The sequence below is a fragment of the Tiliqua scincoides genome, chromosome 7, assembly GCF_035046505.1.
Source record: "Tiliqua scincoides isolate rTilSci1 chromosome 7, rTilSci1.hap2, whole genome shotgun sequence".
Lineage (NCBI taxonomy): Eukaryota > Metazoa > Chordata > Lepidosauria > Squamata > Scincidae > Tiliqua > Tiliqua scincoides.
This window is the reverse complement of record NC_089827.1, coordinates 36825216-36848548: the sequence shown is the minus strand read 5'-3', so window position 1 is coordinate 36848548 and position 23333 is coordinate 36825216. Positions and strand designations below refer to the sequence as shown.

Sequence of the window (23333 nt, the reverse complement as noted above, 5' to 3'; positions counted from 1 at the left end):
ATGATGTGACCCTCCTGCCAAAATGTTTGGACACCCCTGGCCTATACCAAAATGACCCAGAATGAGCAAACAGGAATGTGCATGCATTCCTAATCATGCGCAATAAAAATATTTAGGCAACCTTCACTTTTAGGCAACTCTTCACTTTTAAAGGTGAAAAAGTGAAAGCAGACAATCCACCTCCAGAGCTGTGGTGCATGTTATGTTGTGGGCATGATGGCAATGTTCGTTTCCTATCTTCTACATCTATGAAAGAGGTACTTAGGTAAACAGATGAATTGGCCTATGGTCTTAAAAGTACACTTTTCAATTCATGAAACAGAACAGTTTCCTTTGAAATTCTACAGCTGAAGCAACACTATGCTTCATCTTTCTGAAAGAAGATGTAAACAAGCTGGAGTGGAATAAGTCAGCCTGTAGCAACTTGCCCCAATCATTCTTGGACTTCAACTTTCTTCTACAGATAAGTGCCAGCTGGTCAGCTAACTTTCAAATTTGCTTCAAATATGGTGAGATGTCAGGTCATGTCAGGACACTTCCACAAGGAACTTTTGAGCAGAGGAGGAGGCCAAAGACATTCAGCTTTGCTGTGTGCTTTCGACCACCACTGAATACTATTTCCTTTGAGTAGCAAACAGGAACGATTTTTTTAAATATGGCTCTTCCTTTTAATTATAGCCAAAGCCAAATCTTCATAGATGCAGCCATGGTGTATCCAATATTTCATATGGTGATGACCACCATTGCCCATGCAGAGGTGATTATGGAAATCTCCTACCCATTCATGTTTTCAAGTCCCTCAGCAACTGAATCAAAGCATCCAGCTCAACCAGCCCACCACTGTACACATGAAAAGATACAGTTTTACAAAACTATGAAAAATTCAAATGTGTCCCTTGCAACAACCCACTGGAGAGGCTTGATTTCTTCAGCTATTCATCAGTAATGCCATTGTTTTCTGGGGAAGAATCTGTGCAGGTCCACTTTATTTTGGGCAACAAAAATACATTGTTTCAGGACAATCCCTCTTAATCAATTATCACTGCTTGATTATCATCTTCATCATCTTCTTCCTCCACTTTTATCTTTTTTGCTTGGAAGTGGTTTGCTGAATGAGGCCGTATATGCTCATCTTCCCGTTTTCTACATGCAGACTTTTGAACTGGGTTTCCCAGATTAGTTAATGGAGGAGATTTGACCTGGTGATGACAAACAGGTTTTATCACAGCTTCTGTGGCCTAAGTGAACATCACTCAAAACACATAATCCACATTCTTTCCTACATATCCCAGTAATGTCATGTTGAAGCAGAAGCATGATGCAACATCATTGTGTTCAGCATTGTGGAAAATGAAGGAAAATGCAGATGCTTCAATCACATGGACATTGAAAACATGCAGATTAGGGATGCTGCCATTTGCTAGCTGTGGAGCCCCAGGACACAACCCTGGTCAGCCTGGAGGAGGAGGAAATCACATGACTTGCTAACCACCTCCCCTCCAGGGCTCTGAAGCCACAAAGGTGAATCTTGGGTGATTTTGCAGCTCTGCTACTCACAGAAGCAGTTATCTGCCCAAGCCAGAGTCTGTTCAAATGACCGCTGAACAAAAGCTGGTACTGTACCTATGCCATTTGTGTCAAGGTCTTGGAAAAACAAGACACTTCAACAGGTCTTCCAAGTGTCAGAAAGGACTTTTGCCCTTCGCTTATATTTCTCAGCTGCCCCTTTTTATGCCCCTTGCTCATACATATTTCCCATGGTCTAGCTGCCTGTCCCCCATCTACCCCAAAATTCTTGAAAAAGCCTAAAGTGATCAGACTACAAAGCCACTGCAGGGAAGTAAGGTCTTTTCTTAGCAGCAAATTCTATTCTAGAATGCTGCGATCCTCTTCTCAGAAACTGTATTGGTCTCAACATAAACAGTCACAGGAGGTTAACAGCAGTCAGGTCCTTTGGTAAAGAACTTCTATATTATCTGGTTAAAAGGTTAAAAAAAATCACAAAGACCTTTCTAATTAAATAACTTATTCCATCTTATCCCTGAACAAACCTCCATTCTTCTGTTTAACTGGGAAAGGAAAACACTACACAAAACAAGGACCCCCAATAAGTACAAACTATTACTTTTGACATGGGCTACATTCATGCACCCACTTCATTGCTGAAGGTAATATTCCTGCCACTGTAAAGTTCATAGTTAATCTAGTTTGGTTTCCCAAGAGGTTTGAGCTGGTTTTAACTGGCATCAACAAAACAGCATTGTCTGTTTTAGAGTCCAGAACAATTGTTCAATTCCCCTCCAACCAAATAAGACAGTTAAACTGAGAGCCTAAGGAATGATATAATGTCTTGGTAGGAAGTGTGCATTGGAAGTAAAGCCAACTGAACACTGAAGAGTCAAATCACAGCAGTCCTGCTGAAGAGCAACTATCTGATGAGTAGGCTACAGTGGCATTGAGGAGAATCATGCACACCTGAACAGCTACAGCTCATCAGACACCTACAATCAGTTTCAAATACTACATGGAAAAGTCATTGCACACAATAAAAATCTTACCTTAGCAATACTGTTTTTGTTTGATATTGTTTGCATTGTGATAACATGTGCCGTATTTTTCAGGAGATCAGCTCTGGGCCCTATCTTCACATAAGATATTGTAGTAAATGCTGTGAAACTGAAATCTTCCCTGCAAAAGATTAAACCCCACTGTATGAAAAGGGAGAACCAGATGAAAGCAGAAAGGGTGAGGAGTTTGAGGTTTATGAATCTTTGATTTGGCAGCAGATATTCAAACTACACATGCTATGTTGCTGGAGAATGCACAAAGGACCATGTCAGGTTACACAACAGAGCAGGTTTAAAAAAATTTTCACTTTCTATACTTACTTCAGATACTGCTGCAGGATGAACTGAACAAGAATTTTCTCAAGCACATCACGGGGAAGTTTAGGAGAAACAATATCTACTCCTAGTTTTGACAAACCCTTCCCCAACCAGGCATCAATCAATTTCAGAGGAGTGAACTTCTCCTTCATTTGGTCCACTCGCTTCAAAATCTTGATGAGGTCTCTGCAGTGGTCTGTCACATCTATTTTCTCAAACGCTAAACAGCAATTGAGGAAAACACACAAAGAGCCAGTAAAATATCATTTGGAGGAATCCTTCACTCCTGTTCTCTCCAGGATATTGTGTAGGAGCCAAACTCCAGAAGATCCTGTGGGTACTGTAGAATATAGTGACTGCTCTCATCCCTTCCAGTCCTCCGATTCCTGCAAAGACTTGAATTCTTGTCCCCACCCCAGATACAACAGCATCAAACTTTTTAGAACCTGCCCTTAAGTAGGCAACCAGTTGCTATAAAAGGCACAACTTGGGTCTCCTTGAGATAAAGTGTTAAGACAGCAAGCTCTTCTTTGTGGATAGGTTCATTTTGATGCAGAAAGTCAACCATTTGCTAATTTAAACCAGTACACCATAAGAGTTAACATAAGAGCCCTGGTGGTTCAGACCTCGAGTTCATATGGCTCAGTATCCTGCTTCTCACAGTGATCAGCCAGAAGCCCACAGGCAGAGACTGAAGACAACAGGCATCCCTAGCAGAGCAGCTGCTACTCAGAAGCATATACTGCCTGCAAACATAGAGTCTGCCAATATACATTTTAAAACAAAAGAAGTATCTATCTAAAAGAGCTACACTGCAACTCCCAGCTTAAAATTTCTGGGAAATTTATTCATATCCTCTGAAGCTCTTCCAGCAGGGAGATGAAGTTATCAGGGAGAATGCAGCTGTTACTCTGTAGTTTCAGTCAACTACTAACAGCATATTCCTAAGGATACTCTGATTGCCTTCAGTGGAATCCACATTATTAATTTTGCACCATCAGTATGAATACTATTTTATATAGAGGGAAAAGAGTTCCCTGTCCCAACAGGCTTACTATCGAGACATGTGCCCCATTTCTTGAGGCACTTACTTGGGAGCAAAATGCCCTAGAATGCAGTCTCTCTGGTTTGCTTCAGACTTTTTGGCACTCGTCCACATTACAATCAAATCACTTACACTCTGTTCGGCAACAGTTATCACACATTTTGTTACAGTTGGCAGAGTCCCAAGCTTCATCAAAGTGATGAGCTATCAAGACCCGACGACACCTGCAAATACAAATATCTGGATTCAGTAACTATCAGAAGTGCGCAAATAAAATATGTCAGCGAGCCTGAAAACCTGTGATGCAGCCAGACAGAGCAGTGGATGATGATCAAGGTAAGTGTTCTGAAAAGCCACACACTACACTACAAAATGGAACTGCTGAATGATAGTGCGAGAGACCTAGTGGAAAGCTTGCATTTGCTTTAATTCCTAATATTTCTGATGGGGCCATGGGTCACAGTTCCTCGGGATGGAATGAACTGCATGGAGAAGTTAAGCATCAATTGCACTACAATGGATCCAGCCAATGCTGACCAGAAGCTTCTATTACACTTGCTTTGGCCACGTAAGCTGAAGATAACATTCCACAAATTTGTGTGAACTGGAAGAGTCACCTAGGCAGAAACTGGGTTTCCTTAGCACTAATTCTGGATTTTCTCAGAGTACATTCAGGTCCAATGCATTAACTCTGATTCTCTGCAACACGTGGTATGCAAATCAGCAACCAGCCTCAGTTCCCCAATTAAGCATAACATCTATATAAACATGAATGTGAATGCCAATAACCAGAGATTCCAAATTTGCTTCAAATTGCATTTGTAAACTCTGATTAAGAGGGGATTCCTACTTAGCACTGATGCAGACAGCAGTGACACCAACTGCCTCTGGAGGAAGGAGGGCCAGTAGGGCAAAGATCACCATCACCACCTGCCATGCTTTTTAAGAGGTGAACTGCATCCCTCCCTGCCTCAAAGAGGGAAGAACTGCCTTCGTGGGGGAAGGAAAGGAGGAGCAACAGCTGTGCTCTAAACCACCATGGTTAAGGCTGACAATGAAAGGGAGAAGAAACATCAGAGGCTGACTGACTATTGTGAAGGGCAGAACCACCTTGTTTGGTTTTTGCAACTGATTTGTTTTAGCAATGGGAAACCCAAAATAAGTATTTCTGAATTGGAGGCATTTGTAACATTGATTTCCACCAATATTCCATCCCAATTTCTCCTTTAAACATTAAAGCCAGAATACTTAAGGGATCACACCAAATAGTCCTCTGTACACCCTACAGGTCAGCATGTACTGCACTGCTTTCAAATTAGTAGCAGTGCATAATGAAAAAAAATATTAACAAGCAAGCCTTCAGACACAAACTTTAAGATACCCCATTTTTTTCTGTACATTCAGTGTTCTAGATGCTAGCACTATTTTTACTGTAAAAAATAAAAGCAGTTGCCATTTTAAAATGTACACATGTAATAAATACTTGCCTGTTCATGTTGTGGCAATAGGAAACCATGTCATACAATTTCTGCTGCCCTACATTTTCCATCACCACCATTGTGCTGATTCTGAATATGTCCCCAAAACCATAATACAAGATGCAGTCGGCTTTCTGGTCATCCCGACCTAGAATGAATTCCCCCCACCAATGTTAGAAGAAAGCATATATAAGTAAGCACCCAGAACCTGCTCTCAGTCAGTTACACATACCTGCACGACCACTTTCTTGGTAGTAGTTCTCCATGGATTTGCTCATTGAATGATGAATTACAAACCTCACATCTGGTTTGTCAATTCCCATGCCAAAAGCAACAGTGGCCACAACAACCTGAAATAGAAAGCCTACTATCAGGCTATAATAATCAAACAGAACTACTCACGGCATTGTAGCATGATGGACTCACCTGGATTTCATTGGCAGACCATTTCTTGTGAACTTTGCTCTTATCTTTGGGCTCCATATTTGCATGGTAGGTACCCGCCTTAATCCCCAGCTTCTGCAAATTCATAGTAACTTGCTCTGCATCCTTCTGGGAAAAGCAGTAGATAATCCCTGCCTCGACAAAATAATTGAGACTGTGATTAAATCAGAGAATTGGCTGTCTAGCCCACACAAAGCACAGCTTGTGCAGACTACAGGAGTGACCTCCAACAGATGCAGTCGTGCTCTAAGTGATCAGAACAATCAATTTTTCCACAATGTTCACCTGAAAGGCCTTTGTATTTTCTATTGATGAGTTTAACAATCTCCTCAATGAAATTCTGAGCAGACGAAGGCTTTTGCCGAACCTAAAGACATAAAAATTATGTTTATGTATATACACACATGCTCATCAGGCCCCTTTATACTTCAGATCAGCCTCCTCTTCCAAGTCCACTTTAACCCAATGTTCTGCATAAGGGTAATGTACAGAGAGGCATATTTGGTGATTGATCCAAAGCTCTGAGAATCCATGTCTCTGAAAATACATCTGAGACAGAGCTGAGTATTCTTATTTACCCCATCATAATTAACTGCTGGATTCCTGGTAGACAATAGCTCTTTTTGTAATATCAAGGTTAAAGCTTAAGTCACTAAAATATCCCCATATCTAACTCTTTGCCCCCACACCCTGGCTGCTAGAAGTTAGCATAATTATGCAGTGTGCCAAAATTAAGCCAGCTTTTAATATCTGGGTGTGGAGGGATAGAATGGGTATTTTAGCAATATTCTTTTCTCTACAATACATTAGTTTTGCTGCAACAAGGAACTGAAGGTCATGTTTAAAAGGTTATTGGTACATATACTGAAAGTGCCTAAATGAATCCTCAGTTAGGTTTCATTTGGTAACTAGTTCTGTTGAATCTGCTGCTCTGTTGTACCTTTGTTACTGAACAGAAAGCCAAGTTATAAACTCAGCCTTGAGTGTCTGTGTCTCAATTGCTTGTAAGATTTTCAGCAAATTCTTAATATTTGTTACATTTGGAATGACATTTCATGATAACATTCACCTTTTTGCATAATATTTAATAAAATAACAGGATGTATTCTTCCTTGCTCCTGCACAGGACAGAATACAACCCAACATCGCAAACTTAGATCCTGATTCATCTCTCCTTGATTTATTTTCTTTAGATATTTTATTTATTTTATATTTTCCAAAGATAATAAAACGAATGCAGCTGGCCTCTATTTGGCCAGATTCTGTGTCAATTTTAATACAATATGGTTAAATGGCCTTGTAGATTTCCCCAATTCTGGTGAATTCACTTATGCTTCAGCCATTGGTTCCAGTGTTATAGATTATTTCTTGGTTCCACTTCACCTCAAGCTCAATGTTATTGATTTTTTGGTTGATGATCTAGGAATGAGTGACCATTTTCCTTTAATACTCAAGCTAGATTTAGGTTCTTTCCAGTACTCCACCCCTGATGTAGAGCTTGAAAATGAATATGAAATTAGGCCTAAAATCATGTGGAATACTACAATTAATCAGAAAATGAGCAAACTGCTCTACACGGAGCCGTACAAGAGCTATAGAATCCAACTTTTAAATGAGTCAGATCCGATAGAACTAATTAAGATATGAGTTATTAATCTCTAGGGTTTTATCCACTTTAGTCTCCTACACTAGTATACCCTCTGCTAAAGGTGGTTCAGGGGAGGGATCCCAAACAATATCCCCTTGGTTTGATAGGGATTGTATGAATCTCAAAAATCAGATTAGATCCGTTTACCAGCAATACCACTATTCAGGGGCTATTCAAATTCCCGATACATATTTTATTCTAAAGAAGCAGCTGAAACAACTGATCCAAGAAAAGCGACATAATTATGCTTCCCACTTGTGGTATAAACTACTAGCCACCATAGAACATAAAAATTCTAAGCAATTTTGGGGTATAATCACCAATTCTGCTCAGAAAACTGCACCTCGCTCTCAGATGGTCATCTCCCCACACGAGTGGTGCCGCTTTTTCTCCACCTTATATTGCCAAGAGGGTGAAAGTGGCTTAGCATCTTTTACCTTAAATCCTTCAGCAACCACCCCATGGCCTCCTGTATCCACTGAAGAAATTATAGAGCTAGTCTCTCGAAGTAAACAAGGGAAAGCTCCTGGGCCAGATTTGGTATTGTCAGAGATCCTGAAAGTGGGCCCCGAATGGTGGGCCCCTATTCTATCCTCATTATTCACAGTGGTGGACCAAACAGGTATAATACCAGCTGAATGGACAAATGCTACTATAGTGCCTATTTACAAAAAAGGCGACCATCGTGATCCCTCCAATTTTAGACCTATAAGCCTTTTATCAGTGGGGGGGAAACTTTATGCAAAACATCTCTTAAACAAGCTGCTATCCTGGATGGAAGATCTGGGTCTTCCAGGGTGGGATCAGATAGGATTTCGAAAAGGATCTTCACCAATTGATCACTGTGCTGTTTTAGCTCATCTGATTGACAAGTACACAAGGCTAAAAAATCAAAAATTATATGTTGCTTTTCTGGATCTTAAAGGAGCCTTTGACTCCGTTAATAGATCGCTGCTATGGGACAAACTAGTTAAACTCAATATAGACCCTAGACTTCTAACTCTTATTCAGAAACTTTATACAGGCACCACCTGGCAAATTAAATTTACATCTTCGGGGAAATTGACCCCCAAAATTCAGGATGAAAGGGGAGTGAAACAGGGGTGCATTTTAGAACCCACTCTTTTTAATCTTTTTCTACACGATTTTACCCCCTTTTTGCTTCAGATAGATGGACATTTTTCCAAACTAGGTTCAATGAATATTCCAGCATTGCTTTATGCAGATGATGCAGTGCTGGTATCCTGTACACCTATTGGACTTAAGCGACTTTTAAATAGAACTTCTGACTATCTGAAATGTAACAAACTTGAACTGAACTCTCAGAAAACCAAAGTTATGGTATTTTCAAAATCATGGAGCCCAGGTACTTGGTCTATTGGAGGGGAGAAACTGGAACAGGTCAAAAGCTTTAAATACCTTGGAATTCACTTCCACTACAATCTTTGCTGGGGTACTCATCAAAAATTAGTTACCAACTTGGCCCGTGTCACTTTGCAGAGCACCAATCGATTCTTTTTTAGTCAGGGCAATCGTTATATGCCAGCTGCTCTCAAGGTATTTAATGCCAAGGTATTGGCACAGCTCCTGTACGGGTGCCCTATCTGGATTAGCTCTATAAATCACACCCTTGAGAGTATCCAAGCTAAATTTTTGAGGGCTATCCTGGGTTTACCTAAATCTGTACCATACTCTGCATTATGTTGGGAGACCAGACAATCGCTCTTAGTATCAAGAGCATGACTTTTAACCATACGCTATTGGCTGCAATTACATTATAACGTGAAACCAGGCAGTCTCCTATCCAGAATGCTATCTGAGTCTGGTTCTTCTAAATGGTATAGCCAAATTAAATCAAAAATCGAATCAATTGGTTTTTCATTGGATTTTTTAAGTTTCTATCCATTCCCTGAAGTTTATCAAAGGGTAAAGCAAAGAATGGTAGACATTGAGGCACAAAACCTCTTTGAACTTGCTTCTAGAATTTGGTATTGTCAGAGCAAATTCTTGTATGGGCAAATGGCTCCTTATCTGAGTATTCTGATCAACCCCTCTGAACGTCATGCAATCTCTTTGGCAAGATTCAATGTGTTTCCATCCAAGGTCACAGAAGGCAGATATAGGCAAATACATATAAAGAACGCCTCTGCCCTTGTAATTTGGGAAATGTTGAATCAATCATACACATTCTTTTTTATTGTCCTCGGCACACTAGATCCCGCCACACTTACATGACTCCACTTCTCGGCAAAATGAATGGGCTTTCGGATGAGGCAAAACTGAAGTGTCTCCTAAATGACTGCTCACCAGATGTGCTAGAGGGAATTTCTAAATTTTTACTTTCGGCGATTTCCAAGCCTTCCCAATGTAATTTGTCAAAAATGTTGATATTTTATGTTGAACTGTAAATGTTTTATTAGTAATTTAGTATCTTAACTCCGTTTTTGATAAACGGGATTAGGACTAATTATGTTTGCTTTTATGATTTCTCTATCTATGCCTAATAAAGGTTCATTCATTCATTCATTCAACCCAACATACATAAACTCACAATGCTCTGTGTCACCTTATATTATGATTCTGTACATAGCTTTATATACTGCATCATTCATAACCATAATTTAAAATTATTCTCAAATCAGGCTGTCTTTCAGAAAATACAACTGACTGATAGACTACCTCATAGTACAGGTTTGGCCGGTTGAATGATGCAGTAAAGGTGATGCACTTCTGGACACAAAGTATTTTCTGGGCATCTTGCAGGACGTGGCTTGTTGCAGTTGCAGTCAACCCAATCAAGGGTGCATTGGGAAACTGCCGCTTCAAGATACCAAGCAACTTGTAATCTAGAGAGAAGTTAAAGACATTCAGCAAAAAAACAAAAAGCCACCTAATCTTTATTACTGTTATATTATAGTCCTCCAAACTGTACCTCAGAACATTTATCAGTGGCAACACTGTTCTTCATTTTCAAATTAACTAAATCTCCGAATTGCAGAAGTGGTTGATCCAGTAGTTTTGAACAATGTTCTGGGGAACCTTCAAGCTCCCTTAATATAAAGATCAGTAATGGCAGACATCTTGAAAGACAGCTCATGCACTAAAATCAATCTTCACCAATGGCCGTATATCACTGGGGGGGGGTGATATTGCATGTTCCAAAGCACACTCATCATACACACAGAGAAAAGGGATAAATAACGTTTGGCCAAACGTAATTGGGCACCCACATGAAGCACTTCAGAGATGTGGATGACTAAACTAGCTTACATCTGCAATGTAGGCACACACGTAAAAGCCCTATGAATTTAGTTCTGCAGAACATCTCAGAGTGACTTATTTGCATCAGTATTTATAACAGTGTTATTCAATCTGTGCAGCGCGGCTCTTTAGGGAGGCGCCAGGAACTCAAAGGGAAGGTGCAGGATTTCTTCTTGCAGCGATGCAGTCACACCCCTGGGCAGAATACAAGCCCGTCTTCTGCGCTTTTTTTAAAGCAGAAGAAATGGGAGTTGCTCAGCTGCGAGAGTGGCTGCTGCCGCCCCACCCTCTTCTCCCTCCACTCCGAGGCTGCTGACTTCTGTGTTCGCTGCATGTTGTTTCCAAAGCACTTCGACTCCAACCCCCATCTAGCAAGTACCGAGCATGCTCAGCTTGCAGTCCTTAACCCTCGCTGATCCTTGTCTGCTTGGATCCTAGTTCCCAGCCTGGGATCTCTTCTCATCAAAGTGAAATCTCTCTTTTCAACCCCCTCCCTCTTCCACTCCCCCCTTTCGATCTCCAAACCTTCCTGCTTTCCTCCCCCTCCCCAAATAAAACGCTTCCTATTTTACCAGTCACCAGGGGTCTTAAAGTTGTTTCCATGCAGTTGGCAAAGGGGGGGAGGAGAGAGAAGCACACACTTTACTTGGCCAGGAGCAGAAAAAGGGTACTGTTTTTAAAGTGATTTATTAATCCTGTTATTTGACTGAAGAGGAAAGGCTGTATTTTTAAAGTGATGAATCTTGCTATTTGAAGGGAATACTTATCAGCCATTGATGAAGTGATTGCCAGCCCAAACCTAACCACACTTTCCTGGGTGTAAGCCCCATTGACTCTAATGGGACTTACTTCTGAGTAGACATGCATAGGCTTGAGCTGTGCATCTCCTAGTATAAGAGACAAATCAGCTTCCTAACCAAACCCTTATCAGCTCTGATGTTTTCATGGTCTATTTTTGTTTTCCCTACCAGCTGCTAGAAAAAAATTTAATTTAACTTAATTAATAAAGGGTTCAATCCTATCCAAGGAGAATGGGAGAAATGACTAGTTGGATTGGGGTCCACAGGGGTGTGTGTAACGTTGGTCAGACTGGTTGTTCACAAAGTTCATTTGATAAAACAATTCTATTGGTATGCTTACAAAGTTTAAAAAAATGAGTCCTCCCAGACCAGACAAAATCTACCTATTCCAGCATCCTGTCTCCAACAGTGATCAGCAGCTGATCATTTATAAAGCATGTATATTGATGTGTATTAATATATTTTTTAAGATCGGCATTTAATTAATGATATGACTAATACAATATTAATATAGTTAATATATATTTAATATTATATTATAATAAATATAATATAATATAATATTTAATATAAATATTTCTGGCCACTTCCTGTTTAATGATGTCACTTCCAGCCCGCAGGAACATGATGGGAGTCATGGCCAACAGCCATGGGGGTCAAGGGAGTCACTGGCCGGAAAAGTTTGAGTACGACTGATTTATAGGATGAAATACAAAAAAAAAACATTTCCAAGAGTGGAGTCAGAGGGGTGTAAGGGAGAAAGAGGGCTGGAGACAAGAAGCAATGAAAATTAGATCTCCTAGGGGAGAAGAATACAAATTTGGCTTGGCCACATGATGCTGGTTAAGAAGGGATTTACCTGGCCTGAAGTCATGTCCCCACTGGCTGCAACAGTGGACTTCGTCCACTGCAATGCGTGCAAGTCTTCCTGCTTGGTACGCTTTCTCTAACTTCGACATAAACATCTTACTTTTTGCAATCTTCTCTGGAGTCACATAAACGAGTTTTAGCTGCGATTTGTGAGCAAGCATTTCTGTATGAACCCACTTCACATGTTCCTGTTGGGGAAGTTAAACAACCATATACACCCATCAAAACTCAGAACACCATCACTTGATTCTCAAGTTCATTATAAAAAGCAAGTATTCTGCAAATTACAGGTCAAATTCAGAATCTTATCTGTCAAGCAGACACAACCTATGCCAAAGCCAGGAAAAAATATCTCCCAAATATTTACAGAAGTTTATTTAGACTACACTAATGTAGTCAGAGGAGGTTTGCTACTTCCAACCATGAGAAAGTATTTGACCCATTTGTGTTATGAAGGCAGGGCCCCAATTCCCCATCTTATGTTTATGATGCTACTACAAATAGGTGAACAAATACCATGTCTGTCCATTTGTTACAGAAAAATGTAATGCAATATTTCCCCTACCAAAATGCACAAAGACATCATGCTTCTACCCACACATCTATAGTTATTAAAGTGCTGTCCCTGATTTGTAGCACTCTGGTAATTTCCCAAACTGTGATGTACATTTGTTAACAGAGAAACATCGTGTAGCTTGGATCTTGGGCAAAAGTCAGCTTGGCAGCATGAGCACAATGCAATGTGCTGGATCGCTACATGGAGGTCTGGAGCAGCGGGCTGGGCTCTGTGTGGAGATGCAGAAGAGCCTGTTTTTCCTGAACAGTTTTACATGATTTTGAGGGGCGTTTTGGCACAACCTGGAAGTGGTATCAGTGCATTGTTGTGACATCACTACTTACTTTCAGGTCCAGAGGTTGATGAGGGTGTTGCAGGCCAGGAGAGTTTGGGAACCACTGATCTAGGGCTTCCAGCCCCAAGTCCAATTCCCTATTTGTTGAATTCTGTTATGGGTCTACCAGACTGAATTTCCTTTCAAGCAACCAATTCTCAGATAAGATGTATTTTACTTTCAAAATGTGGCATTAGTTATTTGACTAGAAAATGATTGTGCAGAAAACAGCAAAGAGTTATTGATTCTGCCTTGTATCCACACACTTGGAGTACGGAAGGGTGGAGCAGGAAAGCAAGACTTGCCTTCCAAGTAATTTCCAGGCAGATTTAAGCCCTGGCAATTTCCATTCTAGAACTTAAGTGCTGCTGTGTGCAGTTTAATAAAGCAAAACAAATGGATTCCAGTGTCAACACTCTAGAAAAGATTTTCAAGAAAATTCTTTACCCTACCATTCCATTTTCATTCACAACTTGCAAAGTTTACACCAAAGAACAGGAGCGTCATCACGCACAGCCACAGCCCTTAAAAATGGAGCGCGACATCAGTCTCTCTGCCAAAGTTCAAGTTTGGCAGGTAGCAACTTTGCTAAGCACTTGGCCATACCTTACTGCTTGAGGCATTCAGTAAAGCTGCAGAGATTTCCAGCTGTTCCAACATCATGAGTTGATCCTCCATAAGTGAGATCAGAGGACAGATCACAAGCGTGAAACCTGAAACAAAACAAACTCCCTTGTCTTAGTTATCTGTATTATTCAATTTCACCACCACTTAACAGCACAGTTGGTATGAGTTAGTTTTATGCAAACAGCAGAGCACTGCAGAATGAAAGCAAAGATGGATCCTTCAGAGGCAGAAATAAGTTGCATTTCTTAAATTTCTGGTGGCCAAGGCACACCTCTGAAAATAAATTAGGAGTAATATCACTCTTTGTATTCAGATACAAAGCTTAAACATGAATAAGCAAACAAAACCAGAATCAAGCATTATGTCTGCATAGGGCATAAACAATCCAACTATAATTAATGTCAGCATTCATACAAAGAACACTTATATGCTGTTTTTCCATAAAAAGTGGTTCACAAAGCCAGGAGGAGGATAATTGGAAAGAAGCAAGGCCAGAATTATTACTCTTGCAATAGGTAGCTTCCTCTGGGGCAGATACTTTGGGCTTATAAGTGTAAAACATTTATTAAAACATTAATTTTTTTAATGGCACACTACCATTTCCTTCACAGCACATCACTGTGCCTCAGCATGTTGTTTCGTGAATTACTATTCAAGGATCTTTCTCTAGACTCATCAGAATAACAACTTTGAGAAGCGTGTTTTGGACTGCAGCCCAAACACGCTTGGGCTGCATGCTCAAGCAAGAGTGCCTATGTAACAGAAATGGGGTGAGGGAAGCAGAGTTGGGAACCGAGGAGGCTGGTATACCAGCTGCATGTAACAGGAAGGAAAGATGGACAGACAAGCCTGGCTAATAAGTCTCTAATATACCACCAGGTATTAGATCCAGTTTGACCTGAAGCAAGAATCTCCAGGTTAAAAAAAAATAATCCTAAATGATTCAGGCTGTTGACATTTGTACTAAGTCATATCTAGAGATGCGATTATTCAGTGATAACACATAACACAGCTTTCTGTACTTCTCATTTCTGTTAAACAAAAGAAACCCAAATCTGCAAAAACAATATATATATATATTCAGAACTCTACATATTGGTCACTGTAAGCTGGTGGGGCTAGACTGAAGGGGGTACATGGGTAATGACTGTGACTGCACCTGCTGGCACCTATGTAGTGCACTTTTAAAGAGATTATATTTATAATTATAATTTTAAAAATGTGTCCTTGGAATAAGAACAATACAATTTTCTGCATGTTTCTTCTCCAGAAACAACTAAATCTGAAGGGAAAAATAAAAACGTTTTTGTACACCTCTAGACATAGCTCTGTTTTTGCTCAGCCTAGATGCCTCTGAAGTCTAAATGCTGTATAGTGTGTGATTGTGCTCAGCAGCACAATATCTGGAAACAGATATTGATAACGAGCCTAGAGATAGAAGCCTGGCAGTCTCAAGATCCATTCAAAAGAGAAAAATGGCAAGAATTTAGTTCTAGTTACTGAGAAGTGTGAAAGTAGAATGCCTAGAAGACAAAAAACAAATAGCAAGATATGTATGCATGATTTGTCATCACAAAATTGGTGGGTTTAGTAGCAGAATCTGCTGTTTTACACCAACACTGAGTTGGTGTTACAAGAAATAAAGGCATTAAGAACATACATTTGTAATATGCAGAAAAGATGCCTTGTTTAGTAGGCAGTGAAGCAAAACGACAAAGCTACAATATACCAAATAATATTCTTATGAGTCAAATATTAACAGATGAAAATTGTCCTGATAACACAACATATTGTTGTACCTGGCAACTGAACAATGCTCAGCAACAAAGGTGCCCCTTTTCCAAAGGCACAGTAAATGTCTCCCAAATAATGGGAGACATTTTAACACACATACTCAAGCTAAATCTAAAGCCATGACAGGAATCCCGCCAAGTACATACCATCAGAGCACACAGCTGGTAGTTGATAGCACAGACTCTTTCCACCACCTGTAGGCATCACAAGGAACACATCCCTTCCTGCCATTGTAGCATTGATGGTTTCCAGCTGCAAGGACCTAAACTTTTTGAGCTTAAAATTACTTTGCAGCGCACCTCTGATCTTCTTGGACCATGGATGGTCTGAGAAAAGAAAGTGGGACATGTAAACAAGTCAGGGATTCCAAAGTAATTGTATGGATGCAAACTGACCTGATGTGGACAACTGCAGAAGCCAGCCAGCCTTGAACTAATAATGGGGATAAGGAGTTATTTACTTTCCCCTTATTTTACCCCAATCAACAATTTCACCTACATCCTGAAACCAACTACGAAGAGATCAGCTAAAGCTAAAAGGTTCATTTTAACTTTTGGAAAATTATGTGAGCATGAAGGGTAAACTGAAGGCCATTGCTGGGCCAACTTAATTGTTATGATAGTCAGGTGCACCAAGGAAGAATTTGCCCAAAGTGCAGATGTATTTTAAGTGAAGGGAGAAGGGACTATATTAACTGTACAACATACATTCTGCAATCATAATAACCTCAATGCTTTTCATCTCATTTAAGTGAATAGCAGCATTTCAGAAATAACAAAAAGGGGTTCCCCACATACCAGCCCTACTTCAAGATAGAATAAACCACTCTTTTGTAAGGATGCATCCCATATTATTTAAATAGTACCTGTAATCTTCTGAACACATTACTTAATAATTTGACAATAGTTTTTAAAATAGTTGAATCTGGTCTTGCACACCTTCCTTATTCCAAGCTTCAGCTGCCACTTCAGTATCTTTACTGCTCCCACTTCCTGCATCAGAAAACCGTTCGATTTTCCTCTCCAGCACTTTCTTCTTCTGAAGAAGCTCCTGCTGATGTTCTAGAAGTTCTTGAACCTGGACCTCCACAGCCTGAAGCTCACTGTCAATCAAAACCAATTCTTCTTGAAGCACTATGGTAGAAAGAGAGAAACAAGCATTCTGATCACTTCTAGAAAGATCAGTCTGTAGTAGCAAACTCAACCAGGAGTTCTTGTGTCACCTAAAAGAAATTGCACAATTTGTTATAAGATAAGCTTTCGGGGGTTACAGGTCACTTCATGAAGTATAATTCTCAGTGAATGAGTCGCTCGTGTGTGTACATACACTTGTAAAGCATTACACTTTATATATCTAGTGAAGAGGATTGTAGCCTACAATTGTTTATATAATAATACATTTTTTTGGTCTTTTAAGATAGCATAAGCATTCTAACAGCCATTTATCCACTTGTGAAATGTCAGTAACCCACTCAGTACTGTACATAAGATCTGGCTCACCCTCTTCTAGAGTTTTTCAACCTTCTCTAGCAAAGAGAGAGAGTCTTCCTTGATTGACCCAACTGTCCTCTACTGAAAGCTACTCCAATCCATTCTTACTGCTACACAACGCCCAGAAAGATAAACAAGAAGGTGCATGCACACAAACAGTCCATTCATTTTCTGGATAAGAGACAGATAACGTCGGACATTCCAAATGGTATCATAGCAGAGGATCTAGTTACCTGAAAGGGTTGCTGCCATCATCAAAGTCCAAAAGCACCTTCCTTGATAAGTATTGGCTGAAGCAATTTTATCAGTTTCTTTCTAAAAAGAGTTTCAAAAGTATAATTACATTCTTGAAGACTGCAAGCACACAAAACAGCCTTTAAAAACATACAAAGCCTCACCATAAATATTTGAGACTCTTTCCAACATAAGACAGCTGCCCTGTAAAGATCATGCACAGAGTAAAAGATTTCTTTCAATCTATTCTAGAAAAGGCCAATATAAAAATCTGCTTTATTATGAAACTTCATTCAGTATGACCTTTCTATCTGTTTTGCCAGATTCCCAGTCCAAGCTTCACTTAGAGAATTATGCCCACTTTAAGCTAATTAGCCCCCCTTTGTTCCCCAACAATGGTCCTAATTTAGCACCGCAGGACTGCTGGAACCCACCAGTAGGGTAACTCGGCTGTTCAACCTACAGAGGTCCTCCTTCCTCCCCTCTCCTGCCAGCAGCTTCTCCAGCCACCAAAGCAACACCTTGGTCCTCAGCAGGTCTTTGGGCGTGGCAGCCACACACTAATCTCCAGTGTCTCCAAAAATCCATTCACCCATCTGTCCTTTAATCAATCAGTCCATCAGTAGTTCCAGTAGTCCATCAGCCATTAGTTCCACAGTCCATTAATCCATCAATTCAGTTCTTTTCCCCTCCTATTACTACCCACACCTTTTCCCTTCCTGCAGGTGCTGCTTTCAACTCTGAGAGCCTCTTTGCCTCCAAGTGGCTGCAGTTGTGCAGCATACCCACTACAATCTAATGCCCTGGTGTTAACCCCATGCTTGCCTGCCAGACCTATCACCAAATTAAGGGTAACTTAGCTTACAATCGTATATGCCAGGGGTGCTCAAACTTTCAACTTTAGGGATGCTGGACCTTTAACAAGTGTATAGAAGAGAGAATTGCAGCAGGTGCAACTTGTCATCCCACAGATGACATTCTCTCTTCTATACACTTGTTAAAGGTCCAGCATCCCTAAAGTTGAAAGTTTGAACACCCCTGCTATATGCACTTGCGTGAAAGTAGCCCCACTGAACCCACTGAACTCAGTGGGACTTATTTCTGAACAGATATGTATAGAATCGGGCTGTTAATCTGATCTGATGGATTACAAACCCAATCCTATGCATGCCTATTCAGAAGTCCTATTATAGTCAATGATGCTTACTCCCAGGTAAGTGTGAGTAGGACAGCAGCCTTAATTTTTTCTCCAGCAAATTGGGCAAGAAGAAACATTTTAAAACATTTAAAGTGGTAATCCTTTAAATAATAGTTACAAAGAGCAGTGGTTCTCAAATTGGTGGGTCACGACCCACCAGTTCGTGTAAAGGTTCCCCCATCCCTTTAAGGGGCAGGGGAAGGGGAGAGGCAGGGAAGCAATCCCTAGGATCGTGTCCATTGGGGGGCAAAGGGGGGTGCTTGTGACTTCCAGAAGGCAGGGCTGCAGCAGGCTGCAGGAGGTGCGGGGAGTCCTGCACAGCGCTCCCCAAGACTTGGCACTTTCACTGAAAGTGGGCGCAAAGCACTGCTGTTTTGCAGGAGGCACTTTGAGTCCGCTTTCAGTGAAAGTGCCAAGCCTCAGGGAGTGCTGTGCAGGGCTGCGCAGAGCTCTCTGCACCTCCTGCAGCCCTGCCTTCTGAAAGTAAGTCACAAGCACACACCCCCGCCCCCCCCTTAGCAGTGCGATCCTGGGGATTGCATTACTGCCCTAGCCCCTCCCCCACAAAGACTTACTGAGGGAGTAAAGCTCCCTCAAAGTTTGAGAACCACTGACATAGAGAGAACAACCAATCCTCTTCATCCCAACACAGTTTTTTCTAGTGGTTGTTTCCCGATGTTTCTTTTACACTGTGAGGTCTATGGGGACAGATTACTATTTATGTAATTAGAATTTGTTAACTTCATTGTTGAACAGCAGTATATAAAAATTCATTATACTAATATGTAGGTTGATTAATCCATCAACGACAATTACATAGGGGTAAAACATTAGGCCTGGAGCAAAAAGGACACTTTGCTTTTAGATGTTGTGTAGGTGTCAGAGCAGGCATTATAAGAGGCATTCTCTTGTGTGTGACAGACATGAGAATGCTTCTTCCAAGAAGTCACTTGCCATGAGCAGCTTTTATTAGCACCTATATTCAAAACATATTTTAAAAACGCTACCCAACCGATTGGGGTGTTTTTCTATGATCAAAATTTTTTAATTGATTAAATATTGCTGCACTGATTATCATCATGGTGACTGTTCACAAATCTCTCAAAATATTCTTAAGCCACTAGAGGGCATCAAATTTCCATATATGCAGAAACAGATCTGTTGTTTTGTTCTTAAATTTAACATCACTATTGTTGGTAGCACGCACAAACTATGAAACTATGTGTTTCATAAACTGAAAAAAGTATATGATGTACAGTATACTTTGAGGTCTTACTTTGAAAAGCAGGCTAAAAACAGTTGCTGGGGGTGGCTGGAATAAGGTGGGAAATGTTTGGGAATGGGAGTTAACACTATCTATAGACATAAGCTCAGGCATGCTGGTAACTTGAAGGTTTTTAAGTAGTTGATATTAAGAATGTTCTTAAGTAGGCTGAGTAAACCAAAGGATTTCCAAAGCATTATAATAGCCAGTTTAATGCAACACTCACTGGCCAGTTTTTCATTTCTATTATTATTACCATCTCTAAACACTTTCATCCCCCACAATCCCTTTCATGTTTATCATCTACTAACAGCTTAAAAACTAGATCAGTACTAAAAAAGAAAACTCAATATAAAGAAAAAGAAATTCACCTTGAATAATCGTATAGATAGAAAAAGTGCCCCTATATTAGCCATAAAAAAACAACCCAGAGTTAGGGCTACTATGCAAGCACATGACACTAGGTGGTGTGCAGGCAAAAGGGAAGACACCAAGATCCCCTGTATTAGCACAGAAGTGCATGACTGAAAAACTGTCTTTGGATGGTTTGTGAACCTATTAATCAGACAACCAGAGGCTCCTATTATATCCTTAAAAATAATTGTCAAAAAGCTTGTATAACTTCACCCAAGTCAAAAGGAGGTTATCCATAAACAATGAATATTTTCCTATTTTGACACGTTTCACTTAATATTTTATTGTTCTGGACAGAGCAAGTGAGCCCAAAAACCTGGAAATGTGACAAAGATCAGACATTTTTAAAAGAATAATTTCTACCTACCAGCCAGGAACAGAAAGAAATGGAATGCCTTGTTCTCCATTAGCCATACAGTCACTCAAATGAAGCTTCTTCAGCAATAAACTGTGAAAATGAGAAGCACTTGTTAGATTTCTGCAGTGCTTCACAACCCAAAGACAGGCTGGTATGAAAGAAGCTGAGCAGCAGAGATACCATTTGAGTATTCCGCAAAACAAAAATGCCCAAATTCCATTTGTTTAAGTAGAATAATTAAGAATTCAAAGCAGATCTCTTCCAAATGACACAAAATATTTCTGACCGATTCAGAATCACACCGGTTACGGCAAGATCATTCATGAAAAGGTAGGGGTTTTGTGTGTCAAACTGAAAACTCTCATTCAAGGGGACACAGTTCTACTGTAGTCATTACTGCTGCTTTCGGTATTAACTGAATTTCTACCACTCTACTACTAATACAAAACTTATAGGACTTTCAACAGAGAGGTACCAGAGATAGAGCAACATAACTCTGTGTCAATAGAGAATTCTAGCTAATATAAGCTTTCAATTTAAAACTAAAAGATCAGGTTATGCATGATCCTAGTCTGTCCCTATGGCCCTCCCTACTATGGCATCAAAGAGACATTTAAAAAGACTCCTAAGAATCCTACACAGTAGAATTCAGGTTCCAGTAAGAATCCACCCTATGTAGAATGGTTGCCAGAAGTATATTAGAATTAGTTTAAGGAAACCTGTGTCTTTAAAAAGACACATAAGCAGTAGCTATTCAACAAAAGCAGCATTCCCCACTGCTGTTTTTCCAGTAAGGGGGCCATACTGCTTGCATTTCCGCCTGCCATACTCTTTCAAGGCACAAGAAGCTTCCTTCCCACCACACAAATCCTTTTGTACTAAAGCAGTGGTCCTCAAGAGTTTAGCATTGGGGCCCACTTTTTAGAATGAGAATCTGTTGTGACCCACCGGAAGTGATGTCATGACTGGAAGTGACATCATCAAGCAGGAAGATTTTTAGCCATCCTAGGCTGGAATCCTACCCACACTTACCCAGGAGTGACTCTCATTGTTAAAAGCATATACATAATAACCTGTTAAAAGTACAGATCTGTAACATTTCCCTAAATGCAGTCACACAGCAGTCTAATAGATTAAAAATAAAATATTGGAATGAATGGGGACCCACCTGAAATAAGCTCATGACCCACCTAGTGGGTCCTGACCCACAGTTTGAGAACCACTGTACTAAAGTATAACATATGATCTAACATAGTTTTAAAAAAAGCTGCCTTTTTGAACTTTAAGTGGAACTGGTTTCTTTGAGCTATAAGTAGAGGTGCTTGAAAATGGTGTTATTTGCTTAACTCAGAAATAAGCCATTGTGTTCAGTAAGGCTTGGAGTCTAACCCTAACCAAGGGCCCAACCCTATCCAACTTTCCAGCACTGATGCAGCTGTGACAACGGAGTGTGCACTGCTTTCTGTGGTAGGGGGACAGTCATAGAGGGCTCCTCAAGCTAAGGCAATGGTTCTCAAACTGGGGTGTCACGATGCCCCAGCCAGAGAGCCCTGGCTTCTATACCCTGCAGGGGGAAGGCAGCAATGCAATCACCAGAATCACACCACTCTGGAGGGGAGTAGGCTTAGCTGGACCACAGCCTGCTGCAGCCTCCAGGGGGTGTGGGGAGCCTTACGCCACCCCCCGCAGGGCTCCCCAACATGCAGACAGGCAGAATAACCACCCACTTCGAGTCTGCAGTCGCTCCCAGGAAAGCGTACATAGAACAGACGCCTTAGAGCCAAATGATATGTATACCTACTCAGAAGTAAGCCCCATTATAGTCAATGGGGCTTACTTCCAGGAAAACATGCATAGGACAGCAGCCTTAAAGCCTGTCTGCATGTCTACTCAGGAAGCCCCACTGTAGTCAATGGGTGTTACTCCCAGGAAAGTGTGCATAGGCTAGTAGCCTTAGAGCCCACTCCTATGCTGGTCTAACTCAGAAGTAAGGTCCATTACAGTCAATGGGACTTACTCCCAGGATAGTGTGCACAGGCTAGCAGCCTTAGAGCCACACTCCATGCCTGTATACTCAGAAGTAGGTTCTACTATAGCCAATGGGGCTTACTCCCAGCTAAGTGTGGGTAGGATAGCAGCCTCAGCAGCCTGTCTACTCATAAATAAGCCTCATTCTAGTCTGGTTTACTCCCAGGAAAGTGTGGGTGGGACTGCAGACTTACTGATGCGGAGGGACCAAGGCCTCAGGAGGCTCCTCCAGGGCCACACAGGACTTTCCAGGAAGGGCAGGCCCACTAAGGAGACCCCCTCAGGCACGAGCCTGGCAGAGAGAGCGTGCCTACCAACAAGGACCCACTTACCTCCAGGGTTCCTCTCCCCCAACCCGAGGAAGAAGGGCCGCTCCAGCCAGCCAGCCAGCCAGCCAGCCTGCCCCTCTCTCTCTCTCTCTCTCTCTTTCACGCCCCGCTGGCCGCTCTGCCTTCTCCACCCCTTTGCTCAGCCGTCAGGTCACGTGGGCGTCGCCCCGCCCCCATCGCTTATGTGGTGACCGGCGGGCGCCACGTGAGGCCCGGCCCTCTTCCGGCCAGCCCAACTACCTGGCGCCCGGCACCGACCCGGGCCGGTGACAAACA

At 41.2% G+C, this 23333-nt stretch overlaps 1 protein-coding gene across 1 annotated transcript; it reads right to left on the bottom strand.

Moving 5' to 3' along the window:
- Positions 1–530: 530 nt before the first annotated feature.
- Positions 531–23124, bottom strand: RECQL (RecQ like helicase). The gene is made up of 16 exons (XM_066634267.1): positions 23061–23124; positions 20710–20790; positions 17466–17547; positions 16681–16875; positions 15889–16068; positions 13928–14034; positions 12421–12619; positions 10180–10346; positions 6138–6219; positions 5835–5983; positions 5641–5758; positions 5418–5556; positions 4063–4154; positions 2889–3105; positions 2559–2688; positions 531–1199 (listed from the first exon to the last, which is right to left on the bottom strand). The coding sequence occupies exons 3-16, from the start codon at positions 17485–17487 to the stop codon at positions 1029–1031; spliced, it is 1968 nt and encodes a 655-aa protein (XP_066490364.1). The 5' UTR covers positions 17488–17547; positions 20710–20790; positions 23061–23124; the 3' UTR covers positions 531–1028.
- Positions 23125–23333: the final 209 nt, after the last annotated feature.

Coding starts and splice junctions, on each gene's coding strand:
- RECQL (XM_066634267.1), bottom strand. CDS start 17,487: ATGATGGCAGCAACCCTTTCAG. Junction 16,876..17,465: donor GATGGCAGCAACCCTTTCAG/GTAACTAGATCC, acceptor TTTCTACCATAG/TGCTTCAAGAAGAATTGGTT. Junction 12,620..13,927: donor TGAATGCCTCAAGCAGTAAG/GTATGGCCAAGT, acceptor CTTCCCCAACAG/GAACATGTGAAGTGGGTTCA.